At 40.8% G+C, this 23,217-nt stretch overlaps 2 protein-coding genes and 2 long non-coding RNA genes across 5 annotated transcripts; all 4 read right to left on the bottom strand.

The window, feature by feature from the left end:
- LOC102075668 (perforin-1) overlaps positions 1 to 23,217 on the bottom strand; it is an 87,210-nt gene that overhangs the window by 19,397 nt on the left and 44,596 nt on the right.
- Positions 3,521 to 9,272, bottom strand: LOC102076422 (perforin-1-like). Its single transcript, XM_019359584.2, has 3 exons — positions 9,221 to 9,272; positions 6,530 to 7,065; positions 3,521 to 4,884 (listed from the first exon to the last, which is right to left on the bottom strand). Exons 2-3 carry the CDS (start codon positions 7,063 to 7,065, stop codon positions 3,714 to 3,716), a joined length of 1,707 nt encoding a protein of 568 aa, XP_019215129.1. The 5' UTR covers positions 9,221 to 9,272; the 3' UTR covers positions 3,521 to 3,713.
- Positions 15,647 to 17,573, bottom strand: LOC109202387 (uncharacterized). Of its 3 annotated transcripts, XR_003220496.1 has the most exons (4): positions 17,368 to 17,573; positions 17,055 to 17,198; positions 16,813 to 16,957; positions 15,647 to 16,453 (listed from the first exon to the last, which is right to left on the bottom strand). It is a non-coding gene; the product is annotated as an uncharacterized LOC109202387 (long non-coding RNA). The 3 variants fall into 3 exon arrangements; XR_003220495.1 differs by having other exon boundaries at positions 17,055 to 17,573; XR_002062313.2 differs by lacking the exons at positions 16,813 to 16,957; positions 17,055 to 17,198; positions 17,368 to 17,573 and adding an exon at positions 16,547 to 16,708.
- LOC112847129 (uncharacterized) lies at positions 17,629 to 19,115 on the bottom strand. Its single transcript, XR_003220497.1, has 3 exons — positions 18,870 to 19,115; positions 18,565 to 18,685; positions 17,629 to 17,805 (listed from the first exon to the last, which is right to left on the bottom strand). It is a non-coding gene; the product is annotated as an uncharacterized LOC112847129 (long non-coding RNA).

The following is a 23,217-nucleotide window of genomic DNA, read 5'->3' as shown; positions in this document are numbered from 1 at the left end:
CTTGAAAAACGTAATTGGATTACAGTAATGTGTTACTTGTCTTGCGTTACTGCCCATGTCTGCTCCTGACACTGGTTATCACTAAGACTTGCACACGCTAAAATGTAGGAAAAGAAGAAAGTTCCATGATTCAGCATGCAGCTGTCACTCACCTTCCCTGCTTGTAGATCCAGATTAAATCGTCTGTCCCAAATTGAGTCAGAATTATCAACATTAAAGGAGTCACTTCTCCAAACTAATACTGAGGATATCTTTAGTTCTGTTCTAAAACTAATCACATTCCAAGCACATTTGGCATCCAAGTCGGAAGCGATATTATTAACTTTGAATTAGGAGATAAACCCCATAAATTACTTGCCAGACAATTAAAAGATGTCCAAGCCCAATGGACCAAACATAAACTTGCCTCCTCTACCGGCATATTAATTCCTGACCCAAAGAATCAAAGTTTGGGGGTCTTGACTCTGGTTTTATCTCCTGCTTGCCCTTTAACATGGCCACTAGTCACTTTAAGTACTTCGATATCAATATTCCCAGAACGGCAAGCTATTATTTAAATGTAACTTTCAGGACCTCATCGATAGTATTAAATGGTAAATGGCCTGTATTTGTATAGCGCTTTACTTAGTCCCTAAGGACGCCAAAGCACTTCACACGTTCAGTCATCCACACACTACATTGTAGCCACAGCCGCCCTGGGGCGCACTGACAGAGGTGAGGCTGCCGGACACTGGCAACACCGGGCCTTCTGACCACCACCAGTGGGCAACAGGTGAAGTGTCTTGCCCAAGGACACAACAGACTGTCTGAGCAGGGGCTCGAACCGGCAACCTTCTGATTACAAGACAAACTGCCAACTCTTGAGCCACGATGGCACGATTAAAGCTAAGATAGGTAAATGGAAACTTCTTCCACTTTTTTTAACCGGACATGTCAATATAATTAAAATCGTCGTACTTCCTAAGTTTATTTATCTTTTCCAAAAGACACCCATCTTTCTAATGTCATCATTTTTTAAAACTATTGACTCTATCATTATGCCTGTCATCTACGCAAATAAACCCTATATAATTGTGGAGGTACATTTGCAGAAACACACCTCTGAGGATGGATTAGGCCTCCCAATTTTCAGGAACTATTGTTGGGTTTGCAACATCAGAACAAGGGTTTTCTGGAATAATGTTTCAGCTGTTCTTCCTGTTCAGAAGGGAAGCGGTCCTTCCTGGCCTTTTATGGAGTTGCACAATACTAAATCCATTTTTGGTACCTCACTTGACACTCTTCTGTTTTCTACACTTAACATACCCACCAAACTTCTTAGCAAAGATTTTGTCCTAGGTCATTCAGTTAGGATCTTAAAGCAAGTTAGGGGTGCTTTGTGCCTTCTAGACCTATCCATTTTCCCCCATAACTCACAACCTTTCTTTTTCACCTGGCTTGGCAGACCCTGTGTATAAGCATTGGTCAGATTTAGGTCTTCACACTATGAAGGACCTCTATATCGACAACTGTTTTGCTTCATTTACTCAGCTATGTGAGATGATTGCATGTTTGTATATTGAAGAGGTTCGCTATCGTCTGTCTCACTTTAAATTTGTTGAAATCTGGGGCGCTTTTCTCAATCATATAAACAGGGATTCAGCCTAATCTGTAACCCATTTGACTGGACTTTGTGTTTATGTGAAACTACACCTCTGCCGGACCCTGATTCTTTGCTGAACTTGTTCCCCACATCCTTTGGACTCTGTGAACTCTCTGTTGGCCTGTCTAACGTCACACAAAAGATCATTTTCTTCGGACTCTAGCATTTCTCTTGAACTTTTGATTTGGACTGACTAAGTGGTGTTTGTTTTTATGTTTGTTTGATTTACTCTTTCTCTGTGCACGGATGTTGTTGTTGTTGTTTTTTTTCCTTTGTCCTGTGGGATTTCATGTAATTTGGAACTTAAAATCTTGTAAACAAAAAACTCTAATCAAATAAATAAATAAATAATCTGGAGCGAATAATGGCCCAATTTCATTTGCGGGGCAGATGTGTGCCGATGATGGGTGTCCTACCCGGAGTGGTGAACAAGCTGGCCTTTCCTAAAGTGCCTTGGGGCCCACTTTACTTAATGGAGGTCCCATTTGAGTGCATTGGCTTGGACCTCATCACGCCATTTTACCGGACTGCACATGGATATTGCATTGGATTAGTTCTGGTGGATTAAGCAACACAATATGTCAAAGCAGTGCTGCCGCATGCTATTTCTGCAATGACCGGGACAAATTGTTTATTTCTCACAAACTAAATTAAGTTTGTTTTGACCGGCATCTACCACCCTGAGACTGACTGTCTGGTGGAGCAGCTAAATAAGACTTTAAAGTCCATGATTCGTAAGTTCATTCAAGTAAAAAAAAGAAAAATGCTCAAGTCAAGGAATGTCTTTAAACAAAAAACAATTCTGTAATCTTACCCTGACAATTAGCAGCCAGCTCAGATCAGAAGTATGTATCATCTGAAGTATGCTATAGTACTGATGTAGAAGTGGAGACTCTATTGTGCTCTTTCCACAGGTTTTATTTTTAACTGTTCTAACACCCACAGCAACAATGTGCACTAGTTAATTTCCCTCACACCTAAAACACAACTGTGACAACTGTAGCTTGTGGTAACCTCTTGATGCATTACATAAACTGAATAAACAGTATTAAACCGAATAAACAGTTGCCAATATAAACTTCCAATAAAAAGATTGTAAATCCATTAGTTTTATTTTTATGTAAAAATGATCTTATTCAGGGGGGTTGTTCTGATGTCTTTGTTTGTCTTTATATTGGAATTTACTTACTCTGTGACACATTTTTGATCATTCTAATTATCATGTACATTTAGTTTAATTACCACTATGACATTTTGTATATTTTTAATATATGATTACTTTATTTCTTTGTTTCATCTATGTCAATAGCTCAGTAGGTAGAGCGTTTGCCCCATGATTGGAAGATTGGGGGTTCAAATCCACCGAACGGCTAACCTGAGGTACCACTGAGTAAGGTACCCTCCCTACACACTTCTCCTTGGGTGCTGAATTGGTGGCTGCCCACTGCTTCCCTGAGTGAATGGGTTAAATGCTGAGAGTAATTTCCCAACAGGAGATGAATAAAGTATAAGAAAAAATACTTCATAGTCCTTTCCTTTGAAACTTTAATAATTCCAAAGTGGTGAAACCCTGGTAGACTCATTACTGTTTCTGTTTAACCTCCTGATAGCCACAAGGTTATCTATGAGTCTCCTAGTATTAGAGTTAATGATGGGTTGTTTCAATAAGATGCTAAATTGGATGTTTCTGCTTCTGGCTGTTTAAGGTGAATGTTAGATTCAATTCCATATTCTAATCTTTTTATATAGATGACACACTTTTGCACTCTCTATGCAAAACTGGACAGAACATCCTTCATTGCCATGTTGTATCAAAACCCAAAAAATAATACAATATTTTTTTTGAATACTTAAAATAAACACAGGTGTTGTCTTTGCTGATGCTTTATTGCTAGATAGTTGAAAGAATATTGAAAAACAAGCATAGGAAGGGCATTACACTTTTGAGTTCAAAAAATATTTTTTCACATAAAAGTTAAAGACAGAATGCCATGAAGTACAAGCACATAGATATTCAGCATGTCGTCAAATCCACCAACTCAATTCCTAACAATGACATATGGCTTTAAAGTCACTCATTGGCTGGCTTCTCATACTTATTCCCCATCTCTCCAAGAAGAACCCCATTTCTGGTGTGGAAAACCTCAGCCAAAGACGCACTCATGGGCGAGGGGATATACTCCTGACACTGGTTTCCACTAAGACTTGGTGCACACTCTACGATGTAGGAAAAGAAGAAGGTCCCATGATTCAGCATGCAGCTGTCGCTCACCTTCCCTGCTCGCAGATCAAATGAACACTTGCCTAACAGATCACTGTTCCAGTAAGTGTCCTCATCATACACAGCAAATGTAAGTTTGTCTTTCATGTTGATGGTGATGGTTCCAAACTCAAATGTTTCTCTCCATTTAGGGTTGTCATCATTTCTTATAATATCAGTGCGCTTTTTCTGATCACCATATGTCACCTCCACTGAACCATCTGTCTTAGTCCACCTGTCACCGTACAGACCCTCTGCATAAAGTTTGAACACCTTTAAGGTTGCAAAACCTTTCCCAGCAGGACAGCAGTTTGACTTGACATTCTGGTTACTGTTGCAGACACAAGCACAAGGATCTCTTACGTTTGATCGGTGTCCAATCTTACAGGTTTCTGAACATTTCTTCAGCACTGCATTTTTCTTAATGTACTGCTCCACTTCTCGCTTCAGTCCCGCCCTGGCAGGATGATTTAATGGCAGTATGGTGTGTAGGGGCTTTAAGTTGTATTGGACCACATCAGGGATAGTTTTAAGAGAAATGAGCCAGTTTTTATAGACCGAGGGGTCAGATTGGCCTACAAAGAGGATATCACCTCCATCAATATCTCCACCAATGGCTTCTGTGCGTCGCTCATTAAATGAACTGCTGAAACTTTGATTAGACCCTAACTTCTTTTTCTGTCTCTGACAGTGTTCATACTCTGCTTTAATACGGGCAGAATTTGCAAAACAAGCTGAAGCTTCAACTGACAAACAGTCACTAACATCAGTATCTGTTAGTCCATTCATTGTAGCCATGCAGGTCCTGACAGCAGTGGTTGCTTTAATTTCACCTCCAAGAGACACTTGTGTGATGTAATGTGTTCCATAAGTGTCAATCAGATTGTGATATAAGGGCGCAGTTTTAGAGGAATAAGGGGGAATGGAGTCCACAGCCGACTTGAATTCCTGACTCAATGGAGGACTTGTTGCCAGTCTGTAGCTGTGGAACAGAAAAGCATATAAATAAGTTTAACTTAACTGTTTGTACAGTTCCACTTAATTTACATTATTTTTTATGTTGTTTTCTTTAATTCAAATTGATTCCAGCTATCAGCAACAGAGAAATGTCAAACGTTTGACTCATGGGCCAGATCAGGCCAACCAAAAATCTGGTTCACTGGATGGCTTTTCAAAATGGAAAACTGCTAAGAATAAGCTTTAGACTTTTCACATTATTTTGCACCAGGAAGCACTGTGTTGCAAGTGAGGAAAATAATAATTTTAGCTGAACAAGAAACTCCTCCTCATCAGTTTTAAATCCTATTGACAAACACATTACTCATGACTATCTATACCAAATAATAACGGTTAAGCCACAGAATGAAAAACCAAAATATTATCAGCTGTTTTGAAATGTGGTGAACTTAAAAAAGTTTTCAGAATTTATAGTCCCAGTGCTTTTCACTGGGCTAGTAATCGATTTCGATTTCTATAACTGATTCGATTCCAGTTCAATTCAGTTCAATTTTGACTCAGACATTCCAGAATATTCTGATTCATTTATCAGTAATTATCCATATTTTTATATCTAGGTATAAAAACAAAGCTGACACCTGGGAGATAGCAGATACCTTTGTGTCAAAGTAAGTAAGGATAAAACAAAGAGTTTTCTGGTTTGGCTTTTTATAGCAGATAACCTTACAAATGTTCTGCAGTAGATCAAAAATGGAAAAAAAACATGAATCAGCATATGAATATTACCTGATGCTGCTCAAGTGAAGCAGAGCAAAGTTACAGAGCTAAACGTTTTGCAATTTGACAGAATTTGTAAAAGTTTAAATTTCTTCGGTATTGAAAAGCAGAAATTAGGCTTTCTTGTCTGAGGTCATGTTTGAGAAGAAAAAAAAAACAGCAGCCGACAACAGTGAACAGAAGAGTTTTTGAAGTAGTACAGAGAGAGAGAGCTGTACAGGAAATATGATTTTATCAGTAAAGTAAGAGGGAATTTATGACGATTTTTAGCAAGCATGAAGCTTAGTTTTGATCTTCTTTTGCCGCTGGTTCAGTGAATTTTTGGTCAGAGAGTGATGAAACCTGCAGCTTCAGAGTCTGTGAGATGTTGACTTTCAGTACCCAAAGGCATGTCCGCATATGTGAATGAGCTGCGCTTTGTGTTTACATTTTTTTTGCGGAATCCATTTACCTGCTCTCATTTGCTGTTTTAACTGTTTGGGGGTTGTTGAAATAATATTGCGAGTGTTAACCAGAGATTGTTGCATCTCTGCCAAAATTCAGGATTTAATGAATCGATATTCCTTTATTCAAACTAAAATCTTGAATCGGGAAAATCGTTTTTTTAAACGCACTCTTCACATCGTACAACATGTTTATACACAACTTATAAAATGATATGATATTCCAGCACACTCCAGATCTGTGTGTATGTGTTCTGGCTGACCCTTTGGGGGGGGAAAGTGTTTAACATCACTGCAGTAAATGCAATAAATACTTCAGTGACACAGAAACCATTTGATTTTGAATCACTCTGGATGCTAAACTAAAAAAAAATTACATAAAATAAATAAATAAATAAATAATTATCAGCAAATTACTCAGATAAGAAAAATATCCACTGACATACTCACCCATAGTAATGACAGTTGATAGAATGGTGTAAGAAGGTGTAGCGGTCTTGTTTTGACTTTTTCATGGCAAAGGAAGAATCTCTTGAGTGAGAACCTCCAAAGCCAACCCTAACCTTTACTGAAGGATCTACCGGGATGTCAAGGCCAATTTTCCAGTTGTTGGATACAGATGATGTCGAGTCATTGACAAGAGTTTCAACAGAGTCATAGACCACACTGGAGACCTTCAAGCTGCACATGGGCAGGGTTCTCCAGTCCACCACAGCAACAGGGACCTTCTGCTTCTCTCCATTCATGTAACCATTATGGTACATCCTACAGGTACCATTTCCAATCTTCCATGTTTCAGTGTCGATCACATAGGCACCTTTTCTCTCCATCGTCACAATGTCAAAGCCTTCGCCACCCAAGTTGTAACCAGGGACAAAGTGAGCCTTTTCACACTCCTCTGGTGTACCAATGAAGCTCACACTGGATGGAAGGCACAAGGGACTCCATGCCCAACACAGGAGCAGGAGGTGCCACAGCTTTGCCATCTGAATGGAATCATTTAACAATGAGAGGAGATTAAATTACATGAACAAAAGGGAAATTAAACAGTGCGAAAATTCCATTTCAACTTCCTTAGGGCGAGAGGCAGGGTGCACCCTGGACAGGTCGCCAGTCTGTCACAGGGCTAACACATAGACACAGACAACCATTCACACTCATATTCAAACCTATGCACCATTTAGAGTTACCAATTTAACCATTTACTTATCCCCACTAGCTGCATGTCTTTGGACTATGGGAGGAAGCCGGAGTACCCAGAGAGAACCCATGCAAACATGGGGAGAACATGCAAACGCCACACAGAAAGACCCTGGACTAATGGTGGAATTAAACTCGGGACCTTATTGCTGTAAAGCAACAGTGCTAACCACCATGTCACCGTGTTGCCCCCCAGTGTAAACTTAAATACCCCAAATATCCAATATACCTCACCCAAAGTTCTTATCATTTCTGACTGCATTTGATTTGCTTATGTGAAGTATGTGCAGGTAACACTTTGGTGAATTTATAGCTAGCGAGCTGTCAACATATATCCCACCTCCTACTCACTCTATCCAGGCAGCTTCCTCAGGAAAACCAAGCGGAAGGCAAGACAAAAGACTCAATATGGAAAAGAGCCAGAGATTAATAACTAATGAGTGTTGTATAAACACATAAGTGAAAAAAAGTGAGTGAAGAAGAAACACACAATGGATCATAGGAAGCCCCTAGCAACCTAGGCCTATTGTAGCGTAACTAAGGGAGGGTTTTCTTAGATGTTGTCCCTCTGCTTCTGTTTGTTTCTCACCAAGTGTAAATAATCGCTAATCAAATAATCACTTGGATCCTCTCACCATTCTTTCACCACTTCACACGCCTGCCGCCGCAGCCGTAACATCTATTGCTTTGATATGGTACTGTAAGGTCTTTATGATTAGATCGGGTCAGATTATTCAACATCTTGTACGTGAAGAAAATAATTTTTAATTTGATTCTGGTTTTAACAAGAAGTCAATGAAGAGAAGCCAGTATGAGAAAAATATACTTTCTCCTTATAGTCCCTGCCATTACTCTCCAGAGTTGCTCAACACATGGTATAATTTCCGTGAGCAACATCATTTTTTCTCTAATAGCTAAAACTTTATGTGTGAAGAAATTCATGACATGATAAATATTTAAGGTTAAAGGGATGCTTGGCTCGATAGAGTGTGGACTGTTTGTCAGCCTGGCTACAGTGCTGAGGAGAAACCTGCGGTTGTTCTCTGTGTGTGTGTGTGTGTGTGTGTGTGTGTGTGTGTGTGTGTGTGTGTGTGTGTGTGTGTGTGTGTGTGTGTGTGTAAAGCGCTATACAAATACAGGCCGTTTACCATTCAAACACCATGTCCTCTCCAGCTTATGGGTTATCTGCTTTAAGGTGCGAGTACGAGAGTTACACCAGCAAACCAAGTACTTTCAATTCCAGGGTTTCAAATTCTGAGGAGCTACAGTATCCAGAGTGATACACAGTGAGGATGTAACAATATAATTGACCTCTGTGGGAGTAGAGTTTAAGTAGTAGATGTTCTGCACTGTGTTGGCATATGGCACTGAAGAAAATGGAGGGTGAAAGGCAGAGTAAATAAATATGATGTTCAACTAGTAAATAATTTACTAAAAGGGACTTAAAAGAGGATGGACCTAGGACACGCTGGAGAGATTATATCTCTCGGCTGGCCTCGGTACACTTTGGTGTTCCTCCGGATAAGCCACATTTCTAGAAATAAGAGTTGCTCCCTCCAAATGGGATGGATGCTCTCTCTAATAACAAAACGTAAAAAGTTTTGCAGTTATCTATAAAGCCCACATCATTTTTTGGACACCACTCAGGCAGCCAGCAATTTAAGTAGAATATTTGGCTAAACATGTTACTCCTTCTAAACAACTAAGAACCTGTAATGTTTCACGATTTAAACAATACACTGATAAGCAGTTACATTTTGAAATAATTCTTGTTTTGCATAGTTTTGTTGCATTAGCCATCTTATCTAGTTTCCACTGTTCATGCAGTGATTTCATGCACCTCCACTGGAGCATGACCAATATTTTCAGAGCCACTACACTAAAGTATTAAACAAAGGACAAAAAGAAAATCATATGGAACAAAGGACTTGGTGGTCTTACCTTGACAGCTGACAGAAAGCTTTGCTCAGTACCTTCTATTATCTTACCTAGAGTGTAGTAAAAATGAAAGAATGAAGTTTTAGTTGCACCACGCTCTTTTATACCTGACGACTTTAACACCCACAATCCCACAATGATGCGTTTTACTTCTTTCACACCTATTTCACACATGGGGAAGCTGTCTTTTTATGGCTTGTTAATATGTTACAGTAAGTGAAGAAAAATTATACATACAGTCATGTGAGAAAGAAAATGTTCTCAGGAGTGTACAAAATCCTGTGGAAAAAAATATGTACACCCCTTGTAAAACCACATTTAGCAGCAAATTCTTGCAGTAATTGTTCATATATGGCTTTAATGGTCCTTCACATCATTTTGAAAGAATTCTAGCTCACGTTGGAGCCTTGATAATTTTTTATCATGTATATACCCACACACACATATAGTCAAAGTCAAAAGTCAAAGTCAGCTTTATTGTGAAAGACCATATGTACAGTCATACACAGGAATTTGAAATTGCAATGCTCCCATGGCCCTGAGTGTACACTAAAAATATGAAGATAAAAAATAAAATAAAATAAAGAAGTCTTATGTACAACACAATACAATACTTTACAATTATTTAAACAGCAGTGTCCAACGCAATCATAGTGATTGTGGGCAAGTTCGTGTGCAGTGGGAGTGGGGCAGTCAGTGAAAGGGCAATGGTGGTGGGTCAGAGTTTGTATGTTTGGGGGGTTGGGGGGGTTCAGAGGAAAGAGGTGAATGCAGGTCTGGAGCTCATGAGTGTGAGAGCAGGGGAGTGAATTCAGCGTCCTGACTGATGGACGAAGCTGTCTTTCAGTCTGCTTGTTCTGGCCCAGAGGCTCTTCAGCCTTCTTCCTAATGGCAGCAAACTGAAGAAGCTGTTGGACGTATGAGTGGAGTCACCTGTGATGCAGAGGGCTTTCCAGATGAGGCGGGTGCAGTAGATCTCCTGGAGGGAGGGAAGAGAAGTACCCACGATCCTCTTTTTTCAGCAGGACCCAGTGCAGGAGCCACACCACACAGTGATGCAGCTGGTTAGGATGCTCTCAATGGTGCCTCTGTAGAAGGTTGTAGGGGTTGAGGCTCTTGCTCTCCTCAGTTTGCGGAGGAAGTAGAGTCGCTGTTGGACTTTACTGACCAGTGATGCAGTATTTTTTGACCAGGAGAGATCTTCTGTGATGTGCGCACCCAGGCAAGGCAAGGCAAGTTTATTTATATAGAACAATTCAACAGCAAGGTGATTCAAAGTGCTTTACAGAGACATTAAAAAACAGAAACAAATAAAAAGCATGATTGAAAATGAAAAAAAAAGAGTAAGTCTTAAAATTTAAGCTTAAAAGTAAAACAGTGTGGATTTGGTGCTTTATTCAAATGCAGCTGAGAACAGATGAGTCTTCAGCATGGATTTAAATAAACTGAGTGTTTCAGCTGATCTGAGGCTTTCTGGGAGTTTGTTCCAGATATATGGAGCATAAAAGCTCAATGCAGCTTCTCCATGTCTGGTTCTGACTCTTGGAACTGATAAAAAACCGGATCCAGATGACCTGAGGGATCTGGAAGGTTCATACTGGGTCAGGAGGTCACTGATGTATTTTGGTCCTAAACCATTCAGAGCTTTATAGACCAGCATCAGAACTTTAAAGTCTATCCTCTGATGGACAGGCAGCCAGTGTAAAGACCTCAGAGCTGGACTGATGTGGTCCACTTTTTTGGTCTTAGTGAGGACTCGAGCAGCAGAGTTCTGAACGAGCTGTAGTTGTCTGACTGATTTCTTAGGTAGACCTGTAAAGATGCTGTTACAGTAATCAAGCCTACAAAAGATGAATGCATGGACTAGTTTTTCCAGGTCCTGTTGACACATCAGATGTTTTATCCTTGAAATACTCTTGAGGTGATAGTAAGCTGATTTTGTTATTGTCCTAATGTGTTTTTCTAAGTTTAGGTCTGCATCCATCACTACACCCAAATTTCTCGCCTGGTTGGTGGTTTTTAGGTGTATAGATTGAAGTTCTCTGGTGACCTGTAATCGTTTTTCTTTGGCTCCAAAGACTATTACTTCAGCTTTGATTTTGTTTAGCTGGAGAAAATTGAGGCACAACCAGTCATTAATTTCCTCAATGCATTTACCAAGAGCCTGTACAGGGCCTCGGTCTCCTGGTGACATTGTGATATATATTTGTGTGTCATCTGCATAGCTGTGATAGTGTATTTTGTTGTTCTTTATAATCTGTGCCAGTGGGAGCATGTAAATGTTAAACAGAAGAGGTCCCAAGATGGAACCTTGGGGAACTCCACATGTGATACTTGTCTGCTCAGATGTGAAGTTACCTATTGATACAAAGTATTTCCTGTTTTCTAAGTATGTTTTGAACCAGTTTAGTACAGTTCCTGAAAGACCTGCCCAGTTCTCCAGTCGTTTGAGTAATATGTTGTGGTCAGCATGTATATCAAATGCTGCACTGAGATCCAGTAAAACTAAGGCTGACATTTTTCCACTGTCTGTATTCAGACATATGTCATTAAACACTTTGGTCAGAGCGGTTTCAGTGCTGTGGTTCTGTCTAAAACCTGACTGGAAGGCATCATAACAGTTATTCTGTGTTAAGAAGTAATTGAGCTGTTGAGAAACTGCTTTTTCAATGATCTTACTTAGAAATGGGAGATTTGAGATCGGCCTGTAGTTGTTCATTTGTGTCTTGTCAAGACTGTCCTTTTTCAGTACAGGTTTAATTACAGCAGTTTTTAGTGGTTCTGGAAACAGACTTGACATTAAAGAAAGGTTGACGATCTGTAACAGGTCTGACTCCAAAGTCTTTGAGACCTTTTTGAAAAAACTTGTTGGTAGGACATCTAAACAGCAAGAGGAGGAGTTCAGGAAAGTGGTGCTCCTTACCCTCTCTACAGCAGCACCATTGATGGTTAGTGAGGTGTGCAGGGTGTGAGTTCTCCTGAAGTCTATGAGGATCTCCTTGGTCTTCTCCACATTCAGGGACAGGTTGTTGTTGCTGCCAGATGGTTAACTTCACTCCTGTAGTAGGTCTCATCGTTGTTGCTGATGTGACCTACCACAGTTGTGTCATCTGCAAACTTGATGAAAAGGTTGGAGCTGTGTGATGGTGTGCAGTCATGGTTCAGGAGAGTGAAGAGCAGGGGGCTAAAGACACATCCTAGGGGAGCCCCTGTATTCAGTGTTCTTGTGCTGGAGGTGTCTTCCTGTCAGGAAATCCAGCAGCCAGTTACACAGCGAGGTGCTGATCCCCAGCAGATCCAGTTTGTGAATGAGTTGCTGGGGAATGATGGTGTTGAATGCTGAACTGAAGTCTATGAACAGCATTCTAACGTATGAGTCTCTAGTGTCCAGATGTGTGAGGGCTGAGTGAAGGGCAGTTGAAATTGCATCATTGGTTGAGTGGTTTGACAGGTATGCGAACTGAAATGGATCCAGGTTGGGGGGAAGAGATGACTAACCTTTCAAAGCACTTCATAATGATGGAGGTGAGTGTGACCGGACGGTCGTCATTAAAGCAGGAGGGAGATGACTTCTTCGGTACAGGAATGATGGTGGAGGCTTTGAGGCACGTGGGAACAACAGCCTGACTCAGTGATGTATTAATAATGGATTGGATTTCATATAGCGCTTTTCAAGGCACCCAAAGCGCTTTACAATGCCACTATTGTGCCACTATTGTATTATCACATTCACATACTGGTGGAGGCAAGCTACTGTTGTAGCCACAGCTGCCCTGGGGCAGACTGACAGAGGCGAGGCTGCCATATCGCGCCATCGGCCCCTCTGGCCAACACCAGTAGGCGGTAGGGTCAGAGTCAGGGCACCAGGCATCGTTGATGTAAACACAGAGTGAGCTCTGTCTGCTCGAAAGCATGTTAGCCGGTCAAGTTGAATGGCGGTTTTGGTGATGTTATTATTAAGCCAAGTTTCCACAAAGACGAAGACACAACACTCTCTCACTGGCTTCAAGGTGGACTGAAGTAAGCGTACATGATCCAGCGTGTTGTCCAGGGAGTGCACGTTGGACAGTATGATGGTGGGAATAGCGGGTTTGTGTGGATTAGCCGCTAGCCTGCTCCGGATGCCTCCGCGCTTATCCCTCTTTTGTCTCCTCTCACACCGCCTGAGACATTTCCACTGTGGGTGAGATCTTGTGACAGGGGTCGCTGATGGTAGATGCCCCCGACATTTCCACTGTGGGCGAGGTGTGTCAGGTTTACATTATTGGATTGTCATTTATGCTTAGAAATATCTACTCATATATGCTTAGAGTTTTATAAAAGATTGCATAATGATAGAGGTTTGATCCTTAGCAGTCTGTAAAGACTCTGTGTGCCTTCCAGAGTGTTCTGGCATGCACACACAGACCTTAAGGTCATGAGAGAGGTTATATCTTCTCTTACTGATTTATGGTATAGGACGACACCTACTCTGTATCTGGTTAAGTATAAGAGCCTTTTGTTTAGATGGACCGCTAGACTCCTGGCACCAGCTTTGGGGAGTCTTCGCAGGATCACATCTTGACACACACACACACACACACACCTACACAACGCACAGACGAGGTACTCTTTGTTCACATGTATACCTATGTAAGACGTCATGTGTTAATGAATCTATGCATATTCATGTAACCTCAATAAAAGAGCAGTGTTACGAGGGAGCGGACGAGAGCAACTGGGGTCAAGCGAAGGAACGGCGTTTGTCCAGTTGGGTCTTCCTCATGCACGAGAAACATAAAGAGCTCTGCTTGGTGTTCAATGCTTTTTGCTGTTGTAGTTGAATTATCTCATTCCAGTGGCGGGTTTGTGCTAGACAGACCCATCATTAATTGGTCCTTCGAAGCCGTATCCTTAGAATTGACATTCACCGAGGGGAAAAAGAGACACGCCGAAAGACGTCAGCCAGGACTTATAGAAGTTCCTGTAGTAAAGTCCCGAGACGTGAGAATTCGTCATCGGGCCGGTGGATTAGCTGTCTGTTTTTTGTCTCCTTGCTGGATGCTGATTGACGGGATTCGAGATTAATGGAAGAGCAACACCAAGTAAGTACAAAAAGAGCGCTGTAGTTGCGCGTGTTCATGCAAGCAGGGTCGCGCGGTTTCACGTAGACCTGAGCTGTGCGGTTGATCGCAGGATTAATAAAAAAAAAGAGAGCGATGGCTCCTTAATTGCGCGGGTTCACGCGAGTACTGCCGCGCGGTTTCACGTGGGCCTATGCCGTGCGGTTGCACACAGGCTGATGCAGCGCTAGTGAAGCAGAGTGAAGCTGACCCTCCACCCACTTGAAACGTAAAGAGAAATAGGCGGAGCGGTTAGTGCTACCTTTGTGCAGATTTGTGCAGGTAATAGAATAGAATAGCTTTTTTTTTTTTTTTTTTTCTATTCAATAAAAAGCTATTCTATTCTATTCTAAAATTAGCTTTTGTGCTGCTACGGTTTTTGAGATATTAAACTTTATTTCATAGGTCATTCAAAGGTCACCATCCCCACAGACTGCTCCAAAACAGACCAAAATGGTCTACTTTTTTAGTGCTACGTTTGTGCTGATTTGTACAGGTAAAATTAGCGTTTGTGCTGCTATGATATGAGATATTCTGTTATGGTATTGCTGCTGAAAAATGTCTTTTTCAAATGACCTTTCGCTTTGTGTTTTCACTTGTTCAATAAAGTTCTGTTAAAAAAAAACTCTTGTTGTATTTAATCAGCTAAATTTGTAATGAGTGTAGTTTTTTTTTAACTTCAATTTCTTTACTTCAATCACTTTTCGTTCATAAAACTACTGATGCAAATGCTTGAGTATTTATTTTTTTAGAGTGGATTAAAAAAACTTTATTGAAAACTACATTTGAACATTTTACAGTCCCATGAACACTTTTTGAGGAACGAACAAGCTAGCAGTCTTTTGCATCAAATGCACATTTTCTGGCAGAAAAAAGTATTATTTGGCATTACTGTGTCTGAAGGATTCTTAGAACAGCGTGTTACATCTGATTTCTGAACAAGGTAAGCTAACATTTAAAATACTGAGGTTTTAGTTACTGAGTTAATACATGATATAGCTAACTATCTGGATCAAAGGGATTTTTTTTTCAATGTTAAACATTTTCAAAAATACAGCAATTGCAAATTTGCAAATCCAAGAAAAAAGTTTCTAAAGCACTTTAAAAACATTTAGAACACTGGATTAAAGTGCTGTACAGTACATGTTAATGGGTTAAACACTCAGACTCAATTTAATAAAACTCACAAATTCAATAGCTCCATCTTAAAAACAATAATTCCACAAAATATGAAAGTGTAGACTGGTGGAGAACTTGGGGGAGGGGTTGCTCCCGGCTGTATATATAGGTCAGAAATCATGTTTTGCTCCATCATAATCATAGTGTGTTTTTTTTTATTTAGATGCCTCGAAAGCCATCTGTAGACAAGGTTTCCATTTTTGCAATTCTTTGCAATTCAAAAGAGGCCATAGTCCAAAATGGCAAAATAGCCACTCCAGCTGCACCAGTCTGGAAAGAGTTGAGTCAGCAGCTAGAAGACAAGATGTCAGCAAAGGCCCTGTACACTTTTGTGAAGCTAAATAGACACAACATCTGGTCAGCTTTGGAAATCAGTGATCAGGAAAGTAATAGTGAAGGAGAGTTAGATTCACATTGCATTTCTCCTGGACAAGAAAACTGTCAAGCTTTTGAACTAGAAGTCCCTTTTGAGGACTGGGTTAAATTTATTCCTGAAAAGGTTGAATACAATGACAAGTTTCCTCCTACCCAAAAAAGGGAATACACAATTTTGAAGCCTGGCACTTGGACTCATATCATCAACGATCTTATATGGAAGAAGATCAAAAATACATGTACACTTGTGTTCCGAAGAGCAAAGGTCCATCCAACTGTCAACAATAATTATCTGGACATTAGAGGCGACTGTAAGGAGTGTCATGGCCAGTTAGAAATGTCATGTGACAGACAGCCAGCAATTAATAGTCCAATGGTGCTCCAGTGTTTCATGAGAAATACAGATCTCTCCCTGCACACTGGCCACTCCAAGCGGTTCATGTCTGGAAACCTGCGTGAACAGATCACTAAAGAGCTGTGTGAGGGCAGAATGGAACCGGCTGTATGGAGGTCAGCGAAGGCAGCAGATCTGATGGATGTTGGAGATCCTGAGCCAAGCCACCTTCCAAATTTGGCCACTCTGCGAAAAGCCAAACAAGAGAGAAAAGACTTGGAATTAGGAGATAAGGACCCCATTGCATCTCTGCAATTGTTAAAATATAGTGTTCCTCACAGTGGTAGCATCCGAGATATTGGACTGGACAGGTTTTTCTGTCACTACTGGAGTCAAACACAGATGCATGTTTACAAGACATTGTCAAAAAAATCTCCCCCAACTGTGTTTTTTGATGCAACTGGTTCAGTTGTGAAAAAACTGCTGAGACCAAATGGCAAATCTGGCCAGATGAGGCAACAGTGGGATCACTGAAAGTCACAGATGCCAATTCTGGATCCATGACGACTCATAGTGCAGAAAACAAAATAAAAATGGATGCTTACCCGTTTGTGGGATCTGATGCTGCCACAAACATTCTCAAGGCTGAAGATGCAGTTGAGAACTGGAGGGGCCTAGCTGTTCCACCCAAAAAAAGGAAGAGGACTTCCTACCTCTCTCCATGTACCGAATGGCTCCATCCAGATGAATCTTTTGGGGCCAAAAGAGTGAAGGTGGGATTATTAAAAGATGGACACCTTCATCAGCCTATTAGATTAGGGGAATCATCAATCTCTGTGCTCAATACCTGTGCATTTGATGCATTTTTTCAGTGCTTATGTTGTGCCTTCTGTGACAGCTCCACATTTCAAATTGCTGTTCTGAAGGACAGTGAAAACCCAGTCTTGCAGCTGGTGAAAGCCATTGCCACAGATGGTGTGACCCAACAAACCTACAGGAGGAGAGCAGAGCTGCTTAATGTAATGTTTGAAGCTGTCCAGTTGAGGTCTGGTGCGATCCAAATCTATGCTCAGTACAATATCTCCGCTGTAATTGCTAAGACAATGAGGAACATCTCAAGTGTTTATTTTACCAAACACTGCTCTTCACAGCACTGCTACCTCAGCAAAGGGATGACAAGGCAAGTGCCATTTGTTTCTCCTGCCATCTCTGTCCTCAAAGAGTCTGGTATGGCTCATCTTGGCACTGCTGTGGAAGCAGGACTTGGCCTACCTGAGTCTACCTGCCTCAGGCCACTCTCCAATCCATCTCTGTGTCCATCAGAATTCAAAACAGAAGACAGCACCACAGGAAATGAGCTCTGTGCAGGGACGGTTACTCACAGCTACAACATTGGAGATATCGTGTGGATTGATACTGAACTTGCAAACCAAACAGAATTTCCACTGAATGAATTTCCCTCCAACCTGGTTCTCCAAGGAAAGTCGTTCACTTTGAGGGCATTAATTGCTTTCCATGGAAAGATGACCACTGATGGTTTGGGGCATTACACTGCATACTGCAGGAGAGCTCCATGTGTGTGGGAGTTCTATGATGACCTGGGAAATGGAGTGACAGGAGAAAAAAATACAACCCCATGCTGTGTTATACGCAGTATAATGAGTGCTGCCTGCATTTTTCTGTTTTATTTGGTTCTTTACAGTTACATGTGTTCAATATGGCTACTGTGTGTTATCACTAAGTTCAGTTTTGCATATAAAGTTAAAGTTCTAAATTAAAAATCTTGCACTCTTTTCTTTGTCAGTCTGATGCATATTTGCTTTTACACACCCATTCACCTTCACCTGTAACCTTGAAAGTAACCGTTCCATTTTTCTGTCAATAATTTTTCTGTATTTGTTTTGTGTTGACCTTGTGGCTTAAGTCAGGGGTCAGCATCCTTTTCAGTTCAAAGGGCCCCTTTTTCCCCTGCTGCTACAAAACCTGTCTAGAGCCTAAAAAAAGAAAGAGCTTATAAATATCTAGAAAATGAGTTGTTGTATCGTGTAAGCTATGGAAATGTAAATAAAATTGTTTATTTTTAGATTTTATAAGAAAATGAATCATCAAAGCTTTATAACGGAAAAAAGTATTTGTTAAAATGAAGCCAGCTAAGTGAGTCCTTTCCATAATAACTGAAAATTAGGAAAGATGGGCAACCAACTTGAAAATTACAGTAAACGGATTTGAAGCTAAGAAACATTAAATTACTTTTAAAAGCCTTGTACATTCTGTGAATAGTCACTGCAGATATTTCATAAAAAACAAACTGTTAACAGAACCCTTTCTTGTTGTCTTTATAATAAAACATAACTTACTTGGTCTTATAAGAGCCACAGTGGAGGGGCTGGAGAGCCACATGTTGCTTTAGAGCCGCAGGTTGAAGATCCCTGGCCTAGGTGCTGTGGAATATTCAGTTTTCTACACGTAGGTAGCAACCTATGAAAGCAAACACTTTATTTTTTCTGAGACAGCTACATTAATAATAATGAACATATATAATTCAAAACAAAATCATAGAGGCCAACTGGGTATGTAAAAAATAATAATAATTCAGGTATACATGAATCACTTCACATGAAACTCAGTTTTCCACAGAAAAAAAGTAAAAACTTTAGCCTACCTTGTGTACGTTTCTGCACTGGTAACAAAAGAAATATCGACCTTTCCGCTGATTAAATTGTGTTACTAAAGCGTAAACTAATAAACCTTAATATGCAGCAAGCCTAAGAAAACTGGACAGTCTTCTATAAAAGTGCAAAACTCCACAGCTGCTGAAACTCACTGCCACAGACACTGGTGTTATACAGCGTAGGCCGTAAGAATTAAAATCGTTATATCTCAGAAACTGTAGCAGCACAAACGCTAATTTTACCTGCGCAAATCAGCACAAACGTAGCACTAAAAAAGTAGACCATTTTGGTCCATTTTGGAGCAGTCTGTGGGGATGATGACCTTTGAATGACCTATAAAATAAAGTTTAATATCTCAGAAACCATAGCAGCACAAACGCTAATTTTACCTGCACAAATGTAGCACTAAAAAAGTAGACCATTTTGGTCTGTTTTGGAGCAGTCTGTGGGGATGGTGACCTTTGAATGACCTATAAAATAAAGTTTAATATCTCAAAAACTGTAGCAGCACAAACGCTAATTTTACCTGCACAAATGTAGCACTAAAAAAGTAGACCATTTTGGTCCGTTTTGGAGCAGTCTGGGAGGGTGGTGACCTTTGAATGACCTATAAAATAAAGTTTAATATCTCAGAAACCGTAGCAGCACAAACGCTAATTTTACCTGCACAAATGTAGCACTAGCCGCTCCGCCTATTTCCCTTTACGTTTCAAGTGGGTGGGGGATCAGCTTCACTCTGCTAAAGTAATAGGCCTATTTTGTGTTTGTGTGAATGACTGCGGAGCAGGTGTGGTCTGTGACACTGTTGTTGTTGTTATTACGGGTTCCCGAGTAAGTAAGACTGCCTCACAGGGAGACGACACATTCATGCAAGAATTCGCTCCCGGCAGCGCGAGGTATTTATATTCTCATAAAAACTGTGATTTTGAGGATAAACTGGTCGCTGGAAAATGTCAAATGTTAGAAGTTTTCAGACAACACAGCAGCCTTGGAGAGTGTGCAGACAAGGCCAGCCCACATCAGCAGCAGTTAAGCTATGCTCTGATGAATGGCCTCACCCACTCATTGCTGATTTCATTAGGAAACAAAATGTTCATCATTACTCTGGCGGGTCTGCTGAATGCATGAACTGGACCCACCATGCACAGGAAGTAATTAAGGAAACAGAAGAAGTCGCAAAGCTCTGCGGCCGCTGCCTTCTTAGCAGATGAGACCTTTTTCCAGGGGCAGGCTGGAAGAGGGCAGAATAGAGGCAAGAATAGAGGAAGTAGAGATAGGTGGAGACCCAGGGGTGGACAAAAGCGGAGGAATGAAAAGTGTCACAGGTGTGGGGAAATAGGTCACTTCGCCAGAGAGTGCCCTAATCGCAAACCTGAGGAGCCCCAACTGTAATAAATGACTAGTATACACACACATGTTTAGATTGCCCTGATCAACAACAGCCTGTGCTCCAGACCATAGATTTAACCAATTGTTAAAAATAATCTGCATTAAGCTTAGGGTTGCTCAAATTCAGTGCAATGACATATGAGATGAAGAATACAAGGAAAATATTTAAACTAATGAAGTGCATAGAGGCACTTGACCTGTTTGAAAAACTGTCATCCTATTATGAGCCATTATTGAGATATAGAGCACACCTATAAAAACAACTAATATGCTGAACCCTGTATAAAACAGCTAAAACTACATGATGGAGAAGCTGAATTGAATATGAAAGTCTTTATCATTGTGCAAGTCTTTGCCACTGTGTGCGGCAAAGTACGCAACCACTGTGTGAGGTTGCGTTGCGGTCTCTTCTGAGCTGATGAGCAAGCTACACATTATCAGAGCAGGAGCTGGCTGAGAACTCATTAGAGAGAGGGAAACAGAACTATGATAACTCGAGTATATCTTGACTCGTGTGTAGAGTGTTCATAGCATCAGCATCATGTTTTTGCTTATTTGTTTTGTTGGGTTGAAAAATAACTAAATAAACTTGTGATCATAGTTATGGATCACTATGGCACATACCATTGGGCATGTGATTTATTTATGCAGATGGAAAAAAGTGAGTGTGAATGTGCCTGATGTCGCAGAGTGTGTGTGCGCTGTGTAAAAGTAATTGTCTCCAACTGTGAGAGCGGTGATTCTGCAGGTCACCAGCTATCGTTGTGGAAAAAAGAACAAAAAAGAAACAAAATTTAAATTGTAGATGAAAAATAATAATAGGAAAAAGGTTTCGTGTTTCTCAGCCAAGAATAACTACAATCTCATTTTCTGCTTTTAAGAAAGGAGAGTTCAAAAAACAGAGAGAGAGATGTGTGTTGTTTAAGCAGTGATGATAATAATGAAAAAGTTTAGTTTAGTTTGTCACTTTTAGGTGAAAAGCAGACCTGGATCAATTTTCCACATGCAGCGGTCGGAAGAAAGTTATAGGTTAACATCATTGGAAACATTCAGGCCAAGTTTCTGGCTGAATTGTTTACAGCGTCATGTGTTCCTCAACCTCACAAGCGAGCTCTCACTCCTCTCTGAAGACGAGGAATGCAGTTCCAAAGAGCAATAACGTGGCAGTTAAAGAGACAGCAGCAGAGTCCTGAGCAGAGACACCCATTAAGCAGCAGCAGTGTGGACAAACAGCATCAGAGAAGAAAAGAAAACCCATCATCCTGACTGACTGGATGAATGGCACTGTGTTTCCAACAAGCTGCAACTTCACTGTGCCTGCGAAGAGGACTTTTGAGGAGACTGTTGGAGTTTGATATATGCCACTTTTGGAGTAAAATGGCAAGAAGAGACAGTGGGAAACACAGGACAAAGCTGAAAGAGAACTGCCTGCTATTGGACTGTTGAAGTGGAAGAGGACAACGGAGTGAGAGGAGTAGGTGAGAACACAGAGGAATGCTGTTATTTAATATGGGAAATCAAAATTTGGGTTAGCAAACCTGGGAAAAAGAAAACTGACCGCTTAAGTGGGAAAATTGTGAAGGAGTCTGAAACACTGCAAAGAGAAACATATACAAAATCACACACACACAACAGAAAATGTATTAACCCTACTAACACTTACAAATACAATAGAGCTCGTGAAGATTAGACAGCACCTTAAGCATGTGAGTCTGTTTATTATCTTGTCCAAGTCACTCAGTGTGATGAAAAGTGATACAAACACCAGTGGACTAATAGCTAATTAGTTAAAAGTTGATCAAATAATAGCAAAGAAATGTGTAGGAAAGGCAGCTTTAAGAACATGCCCTGCTGGAGGTGCAGCTCCACAGACATCGATTAAACCTGCCTAATAACACAAACACACGTGCAATGAAGATCAGCTTGTTATCTCTCATCAGTGTTAAAATAGTGTAAATTTAACAGACACTTGTTATCAAATGCTGAATTTGAAATTTTGTTGTAAAGTTGAGCCTACCAATTAGGTTTGGTATGATTTACCCTCCTGAGATGAGGAGCATGTGTCATGACTTAACAAGGCCTTTTATTTTGATACTTTCACAGTGCACTGAAAGTTTTATTTGGTAATCTCTGTCGTTTGAGCGGATCTGCACGATTAGAACGAAAGCGCTATACGACACGTCGTCAGGAAAACTGTTGCAAGTGAGTTTCTCCACATTAAAATGGGCTTGGGAGAAAGCCACTTATCTGGGACAATTAGAAAGTGTCATGGTCCTGGGCCACGTTGGCCCAGTATTCTTAGTTTTCATGTATTTTGTTCCTTATTTAGGCCATGCTTCCTGAGTTGCTCTGTTACGTTGTTTCCTTATGTGTTTTTCCCCTTGTGACTCTTACCCCCTGTGTGCCCCTCTGTGTATCTCTGAGCCCTCATCTCTCCTTGTGTTTTATTCCATGTTTTACCCAGCCCGTTATGTCTGTGCTCTCCCCGTGCTCTCTCTCCTCCTGTCTGAACCTCTGTGTACTTCCTGTTTTACTTTGACAGTCTCCCGTCAGTGCTGCGTTCACTCCTGTTGTGTCTTGTTATGATTATCAGTGTCACCTGTGTTCCCCGTGTGCTCCCACTTCCCTCGTTAACCCTCTGTGTATTTATGTCTGCCTCTCCCTCAGTTCTGTGTCGCGTTCTCCCTCATAGCTGTGTGATTCTCCCTGTGGCTCCTTGTGCTTTAGTTTTCCCAGTTTAGTTTTGTATTGTTTATCGTGTCCCCCTATACCAGCAATAAAGCTGTGTTTTTGAGTTTACCTTTGAGTTTTGTGTTTGGGTCCTTCTCTTGCCTACACACAGCCGCACTGTGACAGAAAGTAAGTTCCTGCCAAAAAGGATTCAGCGAGATAATCCGATCAAAAATTCTTCTTTTTCTTTTTGAAATGACTTCATTTTGCTGAGGGTGG

Source organism: Oreochromis niloticus, linkage group LG6 (genome assembly GCF_001858045.2).
Source record: "Oreochromis niloticus isolate F11D_XX linkage group LG6, O_niloticus_UMD_NMBU, whole genome shotgun sequence".
Taxonomy (NCBI): Eukaryota; Metazoa; Chordata; class Actinopteri; order Cichliformes; family Cichlidae; genus Oreochromis; species Oreochromis niloticus.
This window is presented reverse-complemented; position numbering and strand designations above follow the sequence as displayed.

Bases quoted from the DNA above. Each gene is read 5' to 3' on its own strand.
- LOC102076422 (XM_019359584.2), bottom strand. From the start codon at position 7,065: ATGGCAAAGCTGTGGCACCTCCTGCTCCTGTGTTGGGCATGGAGTCCC. The intron at 4,885-6,529 runs GTGAGTATGTCA...TCTGTTCCACAG, and splicing joins ATCAACTGTCATTACTATGG to CTACAGACTGGCAACAAGTC.